General features: G+C 32.7%; 1 protein-coding gene across 8 annotated transcripts in view; it reads left to right on the forward strand.

Annotated features, from left to right (window-relative positions):
• LOC106068015 (anoctamin-7-like) overlaps window positions 1-13,024 on the forward strand; it is a 95,470-nt gene that overhangs the window by 77,791 nt on the left and 4,655 nt on the right. For all 8 annotated transcript variants that reach the window (XM_056007968.1, XM_056007969.1, XM_056007967.1 and 5 more), the window contains 14 exons: window positions 220-385; window positions 4,005-4,095; window positions 4,200-4,366; window positions 4,795-4,877; window positions 4,987-5,124; window positions 5,553-5,748; window positions 6,447-6,558; window positions 6,666-6,720; window positions 7,633-7,730; window positions 7,823-7,947; window positions 8,277-8,482; window positions 8,687-8,820; window positions 9,100-9,190; window positions 9,971-10,102. In XM_056007968.1, the coding sequence (XP_055863943.1) occupies window positions 220-385; window positions 4,005-4,095; window positions 4,200-4,366; window positions 4,795-4,877; window positions 4,987-5,124; window positions 5,553-5,748; window positions 6,447-6,558; window positions 6,666-6,720; window positions 7,633-7,730; window positions 7,823-7,947; window positions 8,277-8,482; window positions 8,687-8,820; window positions 9,100-9,190; window positions 9,971-10,102 (1,794 nt within the window). The remainder of the gene's footprint in view (window positions 1-219; window positions 386-4,004; window positions 4,096-4,199; window positions 4,367-4,794; window positions 4,878-4,986; window positions 5,125-5,552; window positions 5,749-6,446; window positions 6,559-6,665; window positions 6,721-7,632; window positions 7,731-7,822; window positions 7,948-8,276; window positions 8,483-8,686; window positions 8,821-9,099; window positions 9,191-9,970; window positions 10,103-13,024) is intronic.

Consider the following 13,024-nt stretch of genomic DNA (forward strand, 5'->3'; position numbering starts at 1 on the left):
GATCTAAATGTAGTTTTAATCATTTCATAAAAATATAAATCTAATTTTGAATTCTAAACTTTATTATCTCCCTTTACACAAAAGTTACTGGTCCTTAGGAAACCTGAAAAAAAAAAAAATAACATTAAAATATTTTCCGTCTACTAAATCTACATTTTATTCTACATCTAAACCTAGATGTCATGCTATGTCATTGTTTAATTAATTCTGCCGAATTAGGGCTCCTACAAGTGTAAAAGTGATGACATCAGCCCAGAGAAATTAAACAAACGCCAAGTGCTGTACAAGTATTGGGCGAGATGGGGCTGTTGGTACAAATATCAGCCTTTAGACCACATACGAGAATACTTCGGAGAAAAAATAGGCATTTACTTTGCTTGGCTGGGTAAGTCAACTTATAATCAAATCTGAGCTCAAATTTATAGCAAGAATGAATAAAAAAGTTTGATAACCATTAAGCAAGCATATAGGTTCCTCTCAGACATGGGCGTAGCCAGGGGGGGGTTCTTGGGGTTCAAACCCCCCCCCCCCGAAATGAAATCCCCCCCTTGGGGGGGGGGGAGTCGGAATTTAGTGACTATTTTTTGGTTTGATTTTGTTTATTTAGGTGAGATTTTAATACTAAACCATCACTTGCCCTAGCACAACCAAAAGGGTTTTGAGTTTAAAACCCCCTACCAGGGGGGTTCAAGTTTAAAACCCCCTACCAGGGGGGTTCGAGTTTAAAAACCCCTACCAGGGGGGTTCGAGTTTAAAACCCCTACCAGAGCGGTTCGAGTTAAAACCCCTACTAGGGGTTTTGAGTTTAAAACCCCCTACCAGGGGTTTTGAGTTTTAAACCCCCTACCTGGGGTTTTTGCAGTTAACTCCCCCTCTTCTATAAAACAAAACAAAAAAAATGCAAACGAAAATCCCCTAATTCCAAGAGCACAGTTAAGGAAGATTTTGATTTTATAGCCCCGTCTAAAATTTACGATAAACCCCCTCTTTAATATAAAAAAAAAGCTAATTACGCACTCAAAATGTTATGAGCTTAGCTAAATGGGTTTTGACTCAGTTTTGAGTTTAAACCCCACTTCAGTGGGGTTTGAAGGTAAAAAATACCTCTTTTTAATAATAAAAAAAAAACAAATTATACACTAAAAATGTGAAGAGTGTAGTCTATGGGGTTTTGAGTTTAAACTCCCCTCCAGTGGAGTTTGAAGCTAAAAAGTACCTCTTCAATATAAATAAAAGAAAATTACTCACTCTAAAATCTATGAGCGTAGTCAAAGGGGTTTAGAGTTTAACCCCCCCTCCCCCCCCCCCCCCCCCGTCGTCTTCAGTGTAAGAAAAAAAGCAAATTACGCACTCAAAATGCTTTGAGCGTTGCCGAAAGGGGTTTTGAGTTTAAACCCCTATTCAGAGGGGTTTGGTGCTAAAAATACATCTTCAATATAAAAAAAAAGCAAATTACACACTAAAATTATTTGAGCGTAGCCAAGCCAATCGGGGGTTTTGAGTTTCTTCTACAGATGGCTTTGTTTTTAAAGTTTAAAACCCCTCCAGATAGCTTTGAGTCTAAAACCCCCTACAGAGCATTTTGAGGTGGAAAACCCCCAACAGAAGATTTTGACGATAAAAATTCTCTTTTCGATATAAAATCTAAATGCAAACTACAGTCACTTAATTCCAAGAGCGTATTCAAGAGAGGTTACACATTTTTACCAGTGGCAGGGCTCCATTAATAAACTGCAGTGAATAGTCATCTACCGAAATCGAAAAACACTAAATATAGCTCAACAAAGATGGCTAAGACAGATTTCAGGAGTCAGTTATAGAGATCGGATCTAAATCAAGGAAATCCTATGCCGAACTGGGAGTCGACCCCTTAGTAAGATTGTGAGAGAATGACGCATGAAGTTTGCGGGACATGTTCTCCGACAAAATGAATTACGCATAAGAAGAGTTGCAATGATATCCTAGTACAACTTGTCGCCACTCATTCATGGGGGTCCTCATGGTAGATGGGAAGAGGCTTCAGACATTACCAGTGAAAGATTTTTATGGAAACTGCTTGACGTCAAATGCTCCGAACGGCGTGGGAGGGTCTAAGTCAGTAAGAATAGCACATTAGGTTTTTAAAATAAAACTTTTTAATAGCATTAAAATGGACTGTAGATACCTCAGAATATGCATTTTGTTGTCTTTCAATACCAGAAATAGTGCTTGTCGGCGGGGTTTCGCCCCGCGCTGGGGAGCTCCTGGCGCTCCCCCAGACCCTCTTGCTAGTAATGGCGAGGAGTCCACAATTTTATGGAAACAGCTTGATGGCAAATGCGCCGAACGACGAGGGAGGGTCTAAGTCAGTAAGAATAGCACATTAGGTTTTTAAAATAAAACTTTTTAATAGCAGGAAAATGCCCTGTAGATACCTCAGAATATGCATTTTGTTGGTTTTCAATATCAGAAATAGTGCTTGTTGGCGGGGTTTCGCCCCGCGCTGGGGAGCTCCTGGCGCTCCCCCAGACCCTCTTGCTAGTAATGGCGAGGAGTCCACAATTTTATGGAAACAGCTTGATGGCAAATGCGCCGAACGACGAGGGAGTCAGTAAGAATAGCACATTAGGTTTTTGAAATAAAACTTTTTAATAGCAGGAAAATGCCCTGTAGATACCTCAGAATATGCATTTTGTTGGTTTTCAATATCAGAAATAGTGCTTGGCGGCGGGGCTTCGCCCCGCGCTGGGGGAGCTCCTAGCGTTCCCCCAGATTCCTTTGCGAATAATGTCGGGGAATCAACAATTTTTTCACTAACTCATGGAAGAACCTATTCTAGGGCACAATAAATGTCTTCCGAAAGAAAGAAGGATCAGAAGGTTATAAAGATTATGTACACACACACATAAATACATATAATTTTTTTTTTGCGGGGGGGGAGGGGGGGGGGGAGGAAACCCCCCCCCAAAACCCCCGGCCCCCCCCGAAAAAAAATCCTGGCTACGCCCATGCTCTCAGAGTAGATCTAGATCCAGAAGTAGTGTAATACATTACAAGGGCCAAGGGTCTAATGTCAAGATCTATCTATCTCTCTCTCTCTCTCTCTGTATATATATATATATATATATATATATATATATATATATATATATATATATATATATATATATATATATATATATATATAGGCCAGGCCTATATATATATATATATATATATATATATATATATATATATATATATTATATTATGAATATAGAAGAGAATCACTAAGTTCATAGACAATGGTTCTCTAGATCTACATATTTTTAAATCTAGAACTAATTATATTTACAATCTAAGAGAAGAAAATATAGTAGCCTATAGTAATAAACATAGCCAGATCATGAGATGAGAGCTACACTTACAAAGTGTAATTAGACAAGATTTCCTTTTGAGTACTTCATCTCTACAATTTTTTTTTCTGTCTGATGCTAGATAATTCATTTAATATTAGTCTGTAATTATTGTATACTTTAAGAGTTGGACTAGAATATTAATCATATCTGTTAGACTGTAGGCTTAACTAGAGTCTAGACATAGAATCTAGATTTAGATATCTAGAATCATGAAGAGTTGAGATTTAATGTAGGCCTACATTTAATGATTTATGACATTTAATTGATATGGGTCAAGACAACTTGAATGAGAAGTATTTTGGATACTAAACAAAATTTTGGCCAGCTACCACTATTGTAATTGTTCAAGTTGCTTTTAGCATTTGGCACAATGAAACCTTATAATGTCATAAACAGACTTCATTGATGATAACTGATGAGTAAATTGTTCTTATATTTACAGACTTCTAAAATTAAAAACCACTAAAACTTATTTCATTAGTGTATCGCCAACAGGCTATAGATGCATGTTCAATCTGTAATGTATTTAATGATATATTATTTCATTATTTTACATGTACAGAAAGTTATTTTAAATAAATAATCTACAACCTTTTGGTGTATTTTTTTTCTCCTCAATTTTCTAAGGTTTTTATACTGCCTGGTTACTTCCTGCTTCAATAGTTGGTGTACTTGTGTTTCTCTATGGACTGATCACATTCAATGATAACATACCTGCGTGAGTTTATTTTTCTTTTAAATCACTCTCTACAATATCAAAATTTTGTCTTGCTAGTTTTTCTCACTGAAATTATAAGTAGGTTCTTTGTTGTTCTTTTTCAGACAAGAAGTGTGTGATAGTGGCCAGCAGTATAAGATGTGCCCTGTTTGTGATGAAGACATAGGCTGTGAATATTGGTTCCTAAGTGATGTTTGCTTCTTTGTCCGACTCTCTTACCTGTTTGACCATCCAGGGACAGTATTCTATTCTGTCTTTGTTTCATTTTGGGGTAAGACATATCCTGCATGCTACTTAAATTTGCAAGAGAGGATTTGAACCTCTCAAACCCTCACTCAAAGGGAGTTTGATGATAATGATGATTATAATTTTGTAGACCAACTTATTACAAAAAATAATAGTAATAAAATGTTTTAAAAATTATCAAAAGGAGTTTGATGATAATGATGATTATAATTTTGTAGACCAACTTATTACAAAAAATAATAGTAATAAAATGTTTTAAAAATTATCAAAAGGAGTTTGATGATAATGATGATTATAATTTTGTAGACCAACTTATTACAAAAAATAATAGTAATAAAATGTTTTAAAAATTATCAAAAGGAGTTTGATGATCATGATGATTATAATTTTGTAGACCAACTTATTACAAAAAATAATAGTAATAAAACCTTTTAAAAATTATCTCCTTTAAAGCTGTCACATTCCTGGAATATTGGAAAAGAAAAAATGCAAGTCTAGCTCACCACTGGGATTGCTTGAATTTTGAAGAAGAGGAGGTAATAATTCTAGTTGTAATTGAATCGAACAATATGAGTCAAGAAAAGGTTAAACTTTTTCTTCTGCATTAACTAATGGGACTTTTTCTTTAAATTATTTTCTATTCAGGAGCGTCCAAGACCTGAATATGCTGCCAGAGCTCCAGATTTAAAAGAAAATCCAATAACAGGAATCAACGAACCATATTTTGATCCTAGTAAAAGAATTCCAAGAATTTTATCAGGAATTGCGGCTATAGTTATTATGGTATGTTTCTTAGTATTACACCCAAACCTCTTGATTGACAGCCTTAATTCATGTCAGGGAAATTTGAGCTCCAGACAGTTGGAATCGCATGCATTGTGATATATATTAAATAATGTGATAACCATGTAAACTTGATCAGTATTTTCTTTGTCTATTCACAACAATCATTAATACAAACTTAACTAGAGTTAATTAGTAACAACTATTTGTTAAAGATCAATTAGTCAAGAAAGTCATTTCAATAATGTGTTAATATGAATCTACGATTAGAAAATTATTTAAACATCACTTCTTTATGCCAAGTTTTCAATTAATATGAATTTGAAGTTTCCATTAATATGAATAAAATGATGATTTAAAGCATTAATTTTTTTTTCTGCATTTATCTAAAGCTTAGTGTGTTTTTTTGTTTCTTTACTTATCCTTAGATTTGTTTAGTTATCATTTTCATCATTGCTGTCATCATGTATCGAGTGCTGATCAGCATTCCACTATTTGAAAATGCTCATCTGAGATCCAGAGCCTCCACTATAGCCAGCATGACTGCTGCCATTGTTAACTTGATCATAATTATGACACTGGGAAAAGTCTATGAAAAGCTGGCACTGAAACTGACTCAATGGGGTTAGTTGTTTTGTGCACACACATTTTGTAACAAGAAAAGAAAAAATTTCTTTAAAACAAAGTTTATATTAAGTGTAGTTATTTCAAAGAAGAGGTATACGATTGATTGCTTTTCAAATCTTATCGTATTCATAAGACAAAAGTGAGCAACTTGAATTCAAACTCAAGTGTTAAGGCCTCTTCAGCCTCCTCAAGACAATGTGATAATCATATTGTCAGGGAGCTGTTTAGGAAAATAGGTTTTATAGTTTATTATAAACTTTTCTTTCTGCAAACAATAAAGGGTGGTAATTCAACGTATACCACCTTATCAGTCAAGTACAATTTGTTTCCCTTGTTGAAAATTTGGTAAATAACTGAGATGCTTATAGTAAATATTACTATTACTTCTGGTTTAATTAATTAAACCCTACTAAGCCAAAGACTATATTTATTTTAGGGATTTGAAGAGTTTTTTATTGTAAGTAATTCTTATGTTTGCCTGGCATCTCTTAAAGAAAGTAAGCACAGAACATATATTTTAATTGTTTTGGATGACATTGATTGTAAAAATTTGCTAAATTTAATTTGAATCCCTTATTGCTTTAAGTTTATAATTCAGTTGTGTTTAAAAAATTAAATAATAATCTCAATAAAGAAAAAATATAAATGTATTATCAAATTGATCTTGTTTCTAATTTAATTATATTTTCTTTCAGAAATGCATCGAACACAAACAGAGTTTGAGGATCAACTTACTTTCAAAGTTTTTATTTTCCAGTTTGTCAACTTTTACTCATCAATTATTTATGTTGCTTTTTTCAAAGGAAAGTAAGTTACATATTTCTTTACAAAGAAGTTTAGCTATGAACTATTTATCTTCACATCTTTTAGTCTAGTAAGTTTGGCTTCTAATTTATGTTTTCACTTCTGCAAAGGTTTGTTGGATATCCAGGTCACTACAATAGATTTTTTGGATTGAGAAGTGAAGAAGTAAGTTTAACATAAAGACTATTCAGTTGAACATAAAAGACTATTTACTTGAATATGAATGACTATTTAGTTGAACATTAAAGACTTTTTAGTTGAACATAAAAGACTATTTAGTTGGAGATAAAAGACTTATAAGTTGAATATTAAAGACTATGTAGTTGAACATTAAAGACTTTTTAGTTGAACATAAAAGACTATTTAGTTGGAGATAAAAGACTTATAAGTTGAATATTAAAGACTATGTAGTTGAACCTAAGTTGAATATTAAAGACTATGTAGTTGAACCTAAGTTGAATATTAAAGACTATGTAGTTGAACTTGAAAGACTAGTTTGTGGAATATGATGAAAGACTAGTTAGTTGAACATAGTTTAAAACATGAATTTAGATAGGATGTAATAATCATTTTTTTATAGACATTTTATTGACAAGATCACTGTCTATCTTTTTAACTTGTCCCCTATTGTAAAAAGAAAATGCTTTCCTTTAGTGAATGGTGTGTCTTCAGTGATTAAATGTCTCATTGAAGGTTCTGTTTTTTTTTTTTTTCAAGATCTTATGATGTACAGAACTTACATTATGTTTCAGTTAAAAGATGAATAGACTTTACTTTTCTTAACAAATGTCAACTGATCATAGTGGGACTGAAATCTGAAATAAAAAAGTAATATTAATAATAACTAATTCTCCATCTCACTTGAATACAATACAATTATTCTGCCATGTGCTCTATCACTTAACACATAACTCACTGTTTTAAAAAAGTGATAAGTTTTAGAATCAACGAAATCAAATTTTTCTTCTTGAGCAGGTAAAAAAAAAAGTTTGTATGTGTTAGGAGAGTATAATCATTCAGCACTTATTATAATATACCTGTTTTATTTTTTTTTAATGAAACCACCTAATTTTTCAGTGTAACAATGGTGGCTGCTTAATAGAGCTTGCCCAACAGCTGGGTGTTATTATGATAGGCAAACAGATCATCAACAATGCACAAGAAGTAATTATACCGTAAGTCCAACCATTCTGCCTGAGAACAAATTTTACCATTTCTGTTAAGATCATTCCCTACTGTCTAATTGAAATATATTTTATATTTGTAGGAAGCTGAAAGGATTTTGGCACAGGTGTCAGACAAGACTAGATCAGAAAGTTGGTCACTCCAGGTGGGAAGATGACTTTGAGTTAATAGAGAATGAAGGACTCTTCCAGGAATATTTGGAAATGAGTACAAAAACACTTTCTTTTTTTTAGTTTAAAAAAATTATAGTTAAATATGTAATTGCTTTAAGTTTTTAAGTCTGTCGTGGTTAGTAAAATATTTTTAAAAATCTCAGTAAAGAAACAAATGTAACAATTAAATGCAACAAATCGTTTCTAGATTTAATATTTAACCCTTAAAACGCGTGTGGTAGTTTAGCCTCTAAACATCAGAATTGTCTATGCGCTCATTGTAAAACAGTTCAGCACTTTAAGGGTTAAGTTTGTTAATACCAGCCAATTAAAAATAAAACATACTATCGCCCTCTTGTAAAATTCAGTTTTGACTATTTTCAGTTCTTCAGTTTGGCTTTATCACCATATTCGTAGCAGCTTTCCCTCTAGCTCCACTCTTTGCACTATTAAACAACTGGGTGGAGATTCGGTTGGATGCACACAAGTTTGTTTGTGAAACCCGCAGACCTGTGGCAGAGAGAGCTCAAGATATAGGAGTCTGGTTCACAATTCTTGAGGCATTGGCCCAACTTGCTGTCATAAGTAATGTAAGTTATGCATATCTAAGTGTGTCTGAGTGTGTCATTTCCCTTTCATTCCATTTTAAACAATTAGATCAATGCTACAGTTTTAAAATAGAGGCACATCTCATTACATGAGCTTAAGACTATTTCAAAGTCTCTTGATTTTAATAGACTTTTGTTTTGCCATTCATTACACAATACTAATTGTACTCTATACATTATCCTCAGGCCTTTCTTATTGCCTTTACATCAGAGTTCCTACCCAGACTAATATACCAGTATCAATACCAGTGGACTCTGCATGGCTACACCAACTTTACACTAGCTGTATCACCAGAGAATACACTAAATCAAACTTGCAGGTTTGTACTTACATTCAATCAAAATCAAATCTGTTCCCATGAAGTCTTCATATTAATACACCAGAACATATATGTATAATAGTTCGTCCACGTTGGTTCGATGATGAAATTTAAAAGAATTTTTCTTTGCTGCATCTAGATTGATTCTCAATTCTTTATGAAAAAAAAAAAACCTGTAGGCCAGACAATTATTCATGTCTAAGAATTCAAAAAGAATATTTAATATTGTAAAAACTGTATTGTTTTTTTTTTCAAACACAAATCAATAATCTTGTTCAGGTATAGAGATTTCCGAGAGCCAGATGGGAACCATACCATGTTTTATTGGAAGTTGTTAGCAGTTCGCCTTGCATTTGTTATAGTATTTGAGGTAAGTGGTTGTCATTGTGATTTGTTACTTTGTGATTCCCTATTGCATTGTCATGGAGGCACCATCACAAAAGGGAAATAACTCAGAAGTAAACATCTTTCTCCAGGTCATTCAGTGCCTACTATTTAGCTCAGCTTAGTATTTCTTCTCTCCCTTATTTCCCACATTCTTTGCCTCCCTTTTTGTGTTTCCATCCCTCCTTCTTTTTTTCTCCATTGTCTTACTTTTCAAGCTTGCAAAAAAAAAAAATGATTGTAATGGGATAGATAAAGGCACATTCCTCGTCCCATGTGCTAGGTCAAATTTGTACAAATGCTCCTTCTTCCCTAGTGCTATTAGAGCATGAAGTGGATTGCCTGAGCCAGCCAGGAAAACGTGTGTCTTAGCAGAATTTAAGTCATTGGTTAATATGCATGACTAAATGCATAGGACATAATCATCTTCTTTTTTGAAGTAACGTCTGTATTATATAAGAAAAGAAGTCTAGTAGACTTACTACTTGGTCTAAATATAAATGTTAATATACTTACAGCTAAAGATTAAATAAATTAATGTCTAGTTAGACCTCAACTCTAGCACCAAGTGAACACAAGAAATAAAATGAATTTTTCTTTATCTCTCTAGCTTATAGTTAGGACACAATATGATGTCTTTATTACTTTTTTTGTTACATTTGAGCCATTTCTATATTTTACAAGAATCTGTCCAAATTTGAACTAAGGATAAGATAAAAGTATTAAGTCTTATCTAGGAGAACTAACTGAAGTTCTCTTGTTTCAGCATGTTGTGTTTGGTATATGTAAGATGATAGACATCATGGTACCAGATATTCCTGAAGCCCTGGAACAGAAGATTAAAAGAGAAAGATATCTTGCCAAGCAGGCATTGGCAGACACAGACACTATACTCATGGTAAGAAATTGTGAACTATAGTTTCTGTTGTCTTAACATATTTGAAGTTTGAATTATTGTTTATGTTTGCCAATTTCTGATTGGACAATAGTTAGGACTGACGTGCTTATCAAGCTGATGATGTCCATTCAGTAAATTGTTTTCTGTTGGTTTTTTTTCGTCTGATTTTTTTCCTCACATTCTGTAACTCTCACGTTGAACAAATAAAATCTCATCAATATTCAAATATACTAATTATTGTTAATACAAATATAATTGTTTTATAACTGACCACATATTAAGGAGAGACCCAATTCGAAATACAATTTTGACTTTATCTAGCCATACACAGTCACATTCACTTTCATTTGGTCTGTACTTTTTACTTAAAAAATATGTTGTGAAATATTTGACTTCACTTTGATGAAAATACTTGTCAGGATATCAGTATTAATAGTTATTATGAGACAGCACTAAAATAATTATTCCTATATTTTATTTGTGGGCCAATAACAATCATGTATTATCATGAAATCCTGCCATGTGACAATGACATATCAAACAGAAACAATAAGAACATAAGGCATTGTTTTTTATTCCCAATAAAAAATGTTATTATCTGTGAGGTAATTTGTTTAACAATTGTGCATTACAAAAAACAGTACATGATTAGATCCAACATTTGTACAATAGCACACAAGATATATGTTCATACCCCAGTTTTTCTTTAATGAAGTATGCATCCAATATATTTTATCACATCCTAAGCAGATAAATAATTGCTTAATTCACTTAGAGAAAAAAATTACATAAATGTTCATAAAAAAAAAATTTTCTCCAGTAAATCATTCACAACCCTGTTCCAATAACAAAAATATATTTTTGTACAAAAATAACAGTTAATTATCAAAGTATTTATTTTGAAATAACTCTTTTTTTTCTGATGTTTCCAGCAACTTTTTGTAAGTACTAGCATGTCCATAGCAACTAAGCATGGCTAATTATGTCTTAGAGCTTAGGAAATGATAATGCAGGCACTAGAATGGACTTCACAAATGTTTTAGTCACATGATAGTCTTGTGTAATTAGATTACTACTTTGCTTTTTCCCTTTTTATTTTATTCTTGAAGTAGCAATTCGGCTCTCTACGGCTCTGTTTCTCTGCTTAGATTAGCTACCTCTCATTCATATGATTTATCATTTTTCTTTAGGACTGAAACACATCTACAATCATGAATGCAAATGAAGCTCAGTCCTGACCAACCTGATTAAAGTTTATGTTTGTTAGCTTACAGTATTATCTTTTAGTTTGTACTATACACTGTTCATCAAATGATTTGGCTCCCTCCCCCTCCCTTCACTCCATTTCCTGTTTCATTCTGTGTTGATCCACAAATGCCCTTACTTTTTGTAGACTTTAAACTACTGATCCCATAAGTTAAAATTCAGGTTGAAATATATTTTTTTAACCCTACATTTATGTTCATTAGCATTATTTCAATCAAAATTTGCTAGCAGCAGGTTTTTTGTGCCAATGCATTAGAAAGAGATTATGTAAATCTATTTCCCCATTAGATTTCAAAACATGGAATCTGCATCAGAAAGTCCTAACCTTTTAAAATATTATTTCAGTTCAGACGTTTACTGGTTGTTCTAAAACTGAGAGGGTTGTAAAAATTAATTCAGGAAGGTTCTCGACTACAATATGTTTAAAAGGAGCCTGGCACAAATCAAATCTTATAGTAGACCTATATTGTTTTTAAACCTTATTGTTGTAATGACTAAGTTCTTTCTCAGGTTCTCAAAGGAGCATTATACTAATAACTCTCAAGGTGTATAAAGAACATCATTTTAACAAATAGGAATAAACTATTTTCAGACTTGTACAACCTTTATATATGCTTTCACTTGAAACATTCACTGCACCATCCTTTACACATAATACTTCATTTCTTGACACCAACATAAACAGCCATCACAAAACCTCCATTTTTACAGCTTGTCCACACATTGCCTGCTTCCCAAATGCACACACAATCATTACATCCCCTCTGAGTCTAATGCTAAGTTTGTATTTTCTATGATATCATAAAAAGAATTTTAATTATCCAATAATAACAGTCTATTATGTATGCTTAGAGAAATTCTACATGCATAAAGAGATTCTACTACTTAGTTCAAATATATTCACCTTTTCTTTAATAAGAATAAAATTCTTCACCTAAACGTTTATGTATCTACATTAAAAGAATAATTTGCTATCAGTGTATATCTTCTTACATTCTAAATTCAACAGAAGTACAAATGTGTGTCCATTTAAAGACATGATACAAATCTGAAATGAGCTCTACATATTTTCTTTTCTTGATTGGTGATTGTGCATTCCTTGCTTAGCAATTTATTTGTCTTTAACTTAATGTTTAAATTTAAAGACTTCTCAATGAAAACAAACAATAACTACAGTAAATTTATTTTGAAAAATGTTTAATCTGTAAATTTTAAATAATGATCATGTGTGACAGCATTTTTTTTCTTTATATCAAGAGCAGATCTACTCAAGAGTAGCTTAAAACTTTTATAGACACAATAGTCCCAATGAGGTCATCAATTGCTTAACCTGTATTTTCTTGTCCCTTGTTACTATCATGTCTCTCAACCATCTAAGCCAGTGTTTCCCAAACTGTGTTCCGCGTCACCCTAGTGTTCCATGAGACCTAAATAGAAGTTCCATGAATTACTCCTAGTAGGCCACCACGTGAATGAATCTCTCAAAAAAAAAAAAAAGCAAAATGTTCCACTAAATACTCAGAATGTGTGAAGTGTTAAGGAAAACGGTTGGGAAACACTGATCTAAGCAAAACAGAACTGTGTTGAAACTAAACATTTTGTCCCAGCTGTTTTTAGATCATATCCTCAACTGTGTGTCTTTCTTTTGATCCAATA

The sequence above is a fragment of the Biomphalaria glabrata genome, chromosome 13 (genome assembly GCF_947242115.1).
Source record: "Biomphalaria glabrata chromosome 13, xgBioGlab47.1, whole genome shotgun sequence".
Lineage (NCBI taxonomy): Eukaryota > Metazoa > Mollusca > Gastropoda > Planorbidae > Biomphalaria > Biomphalaria glabrata.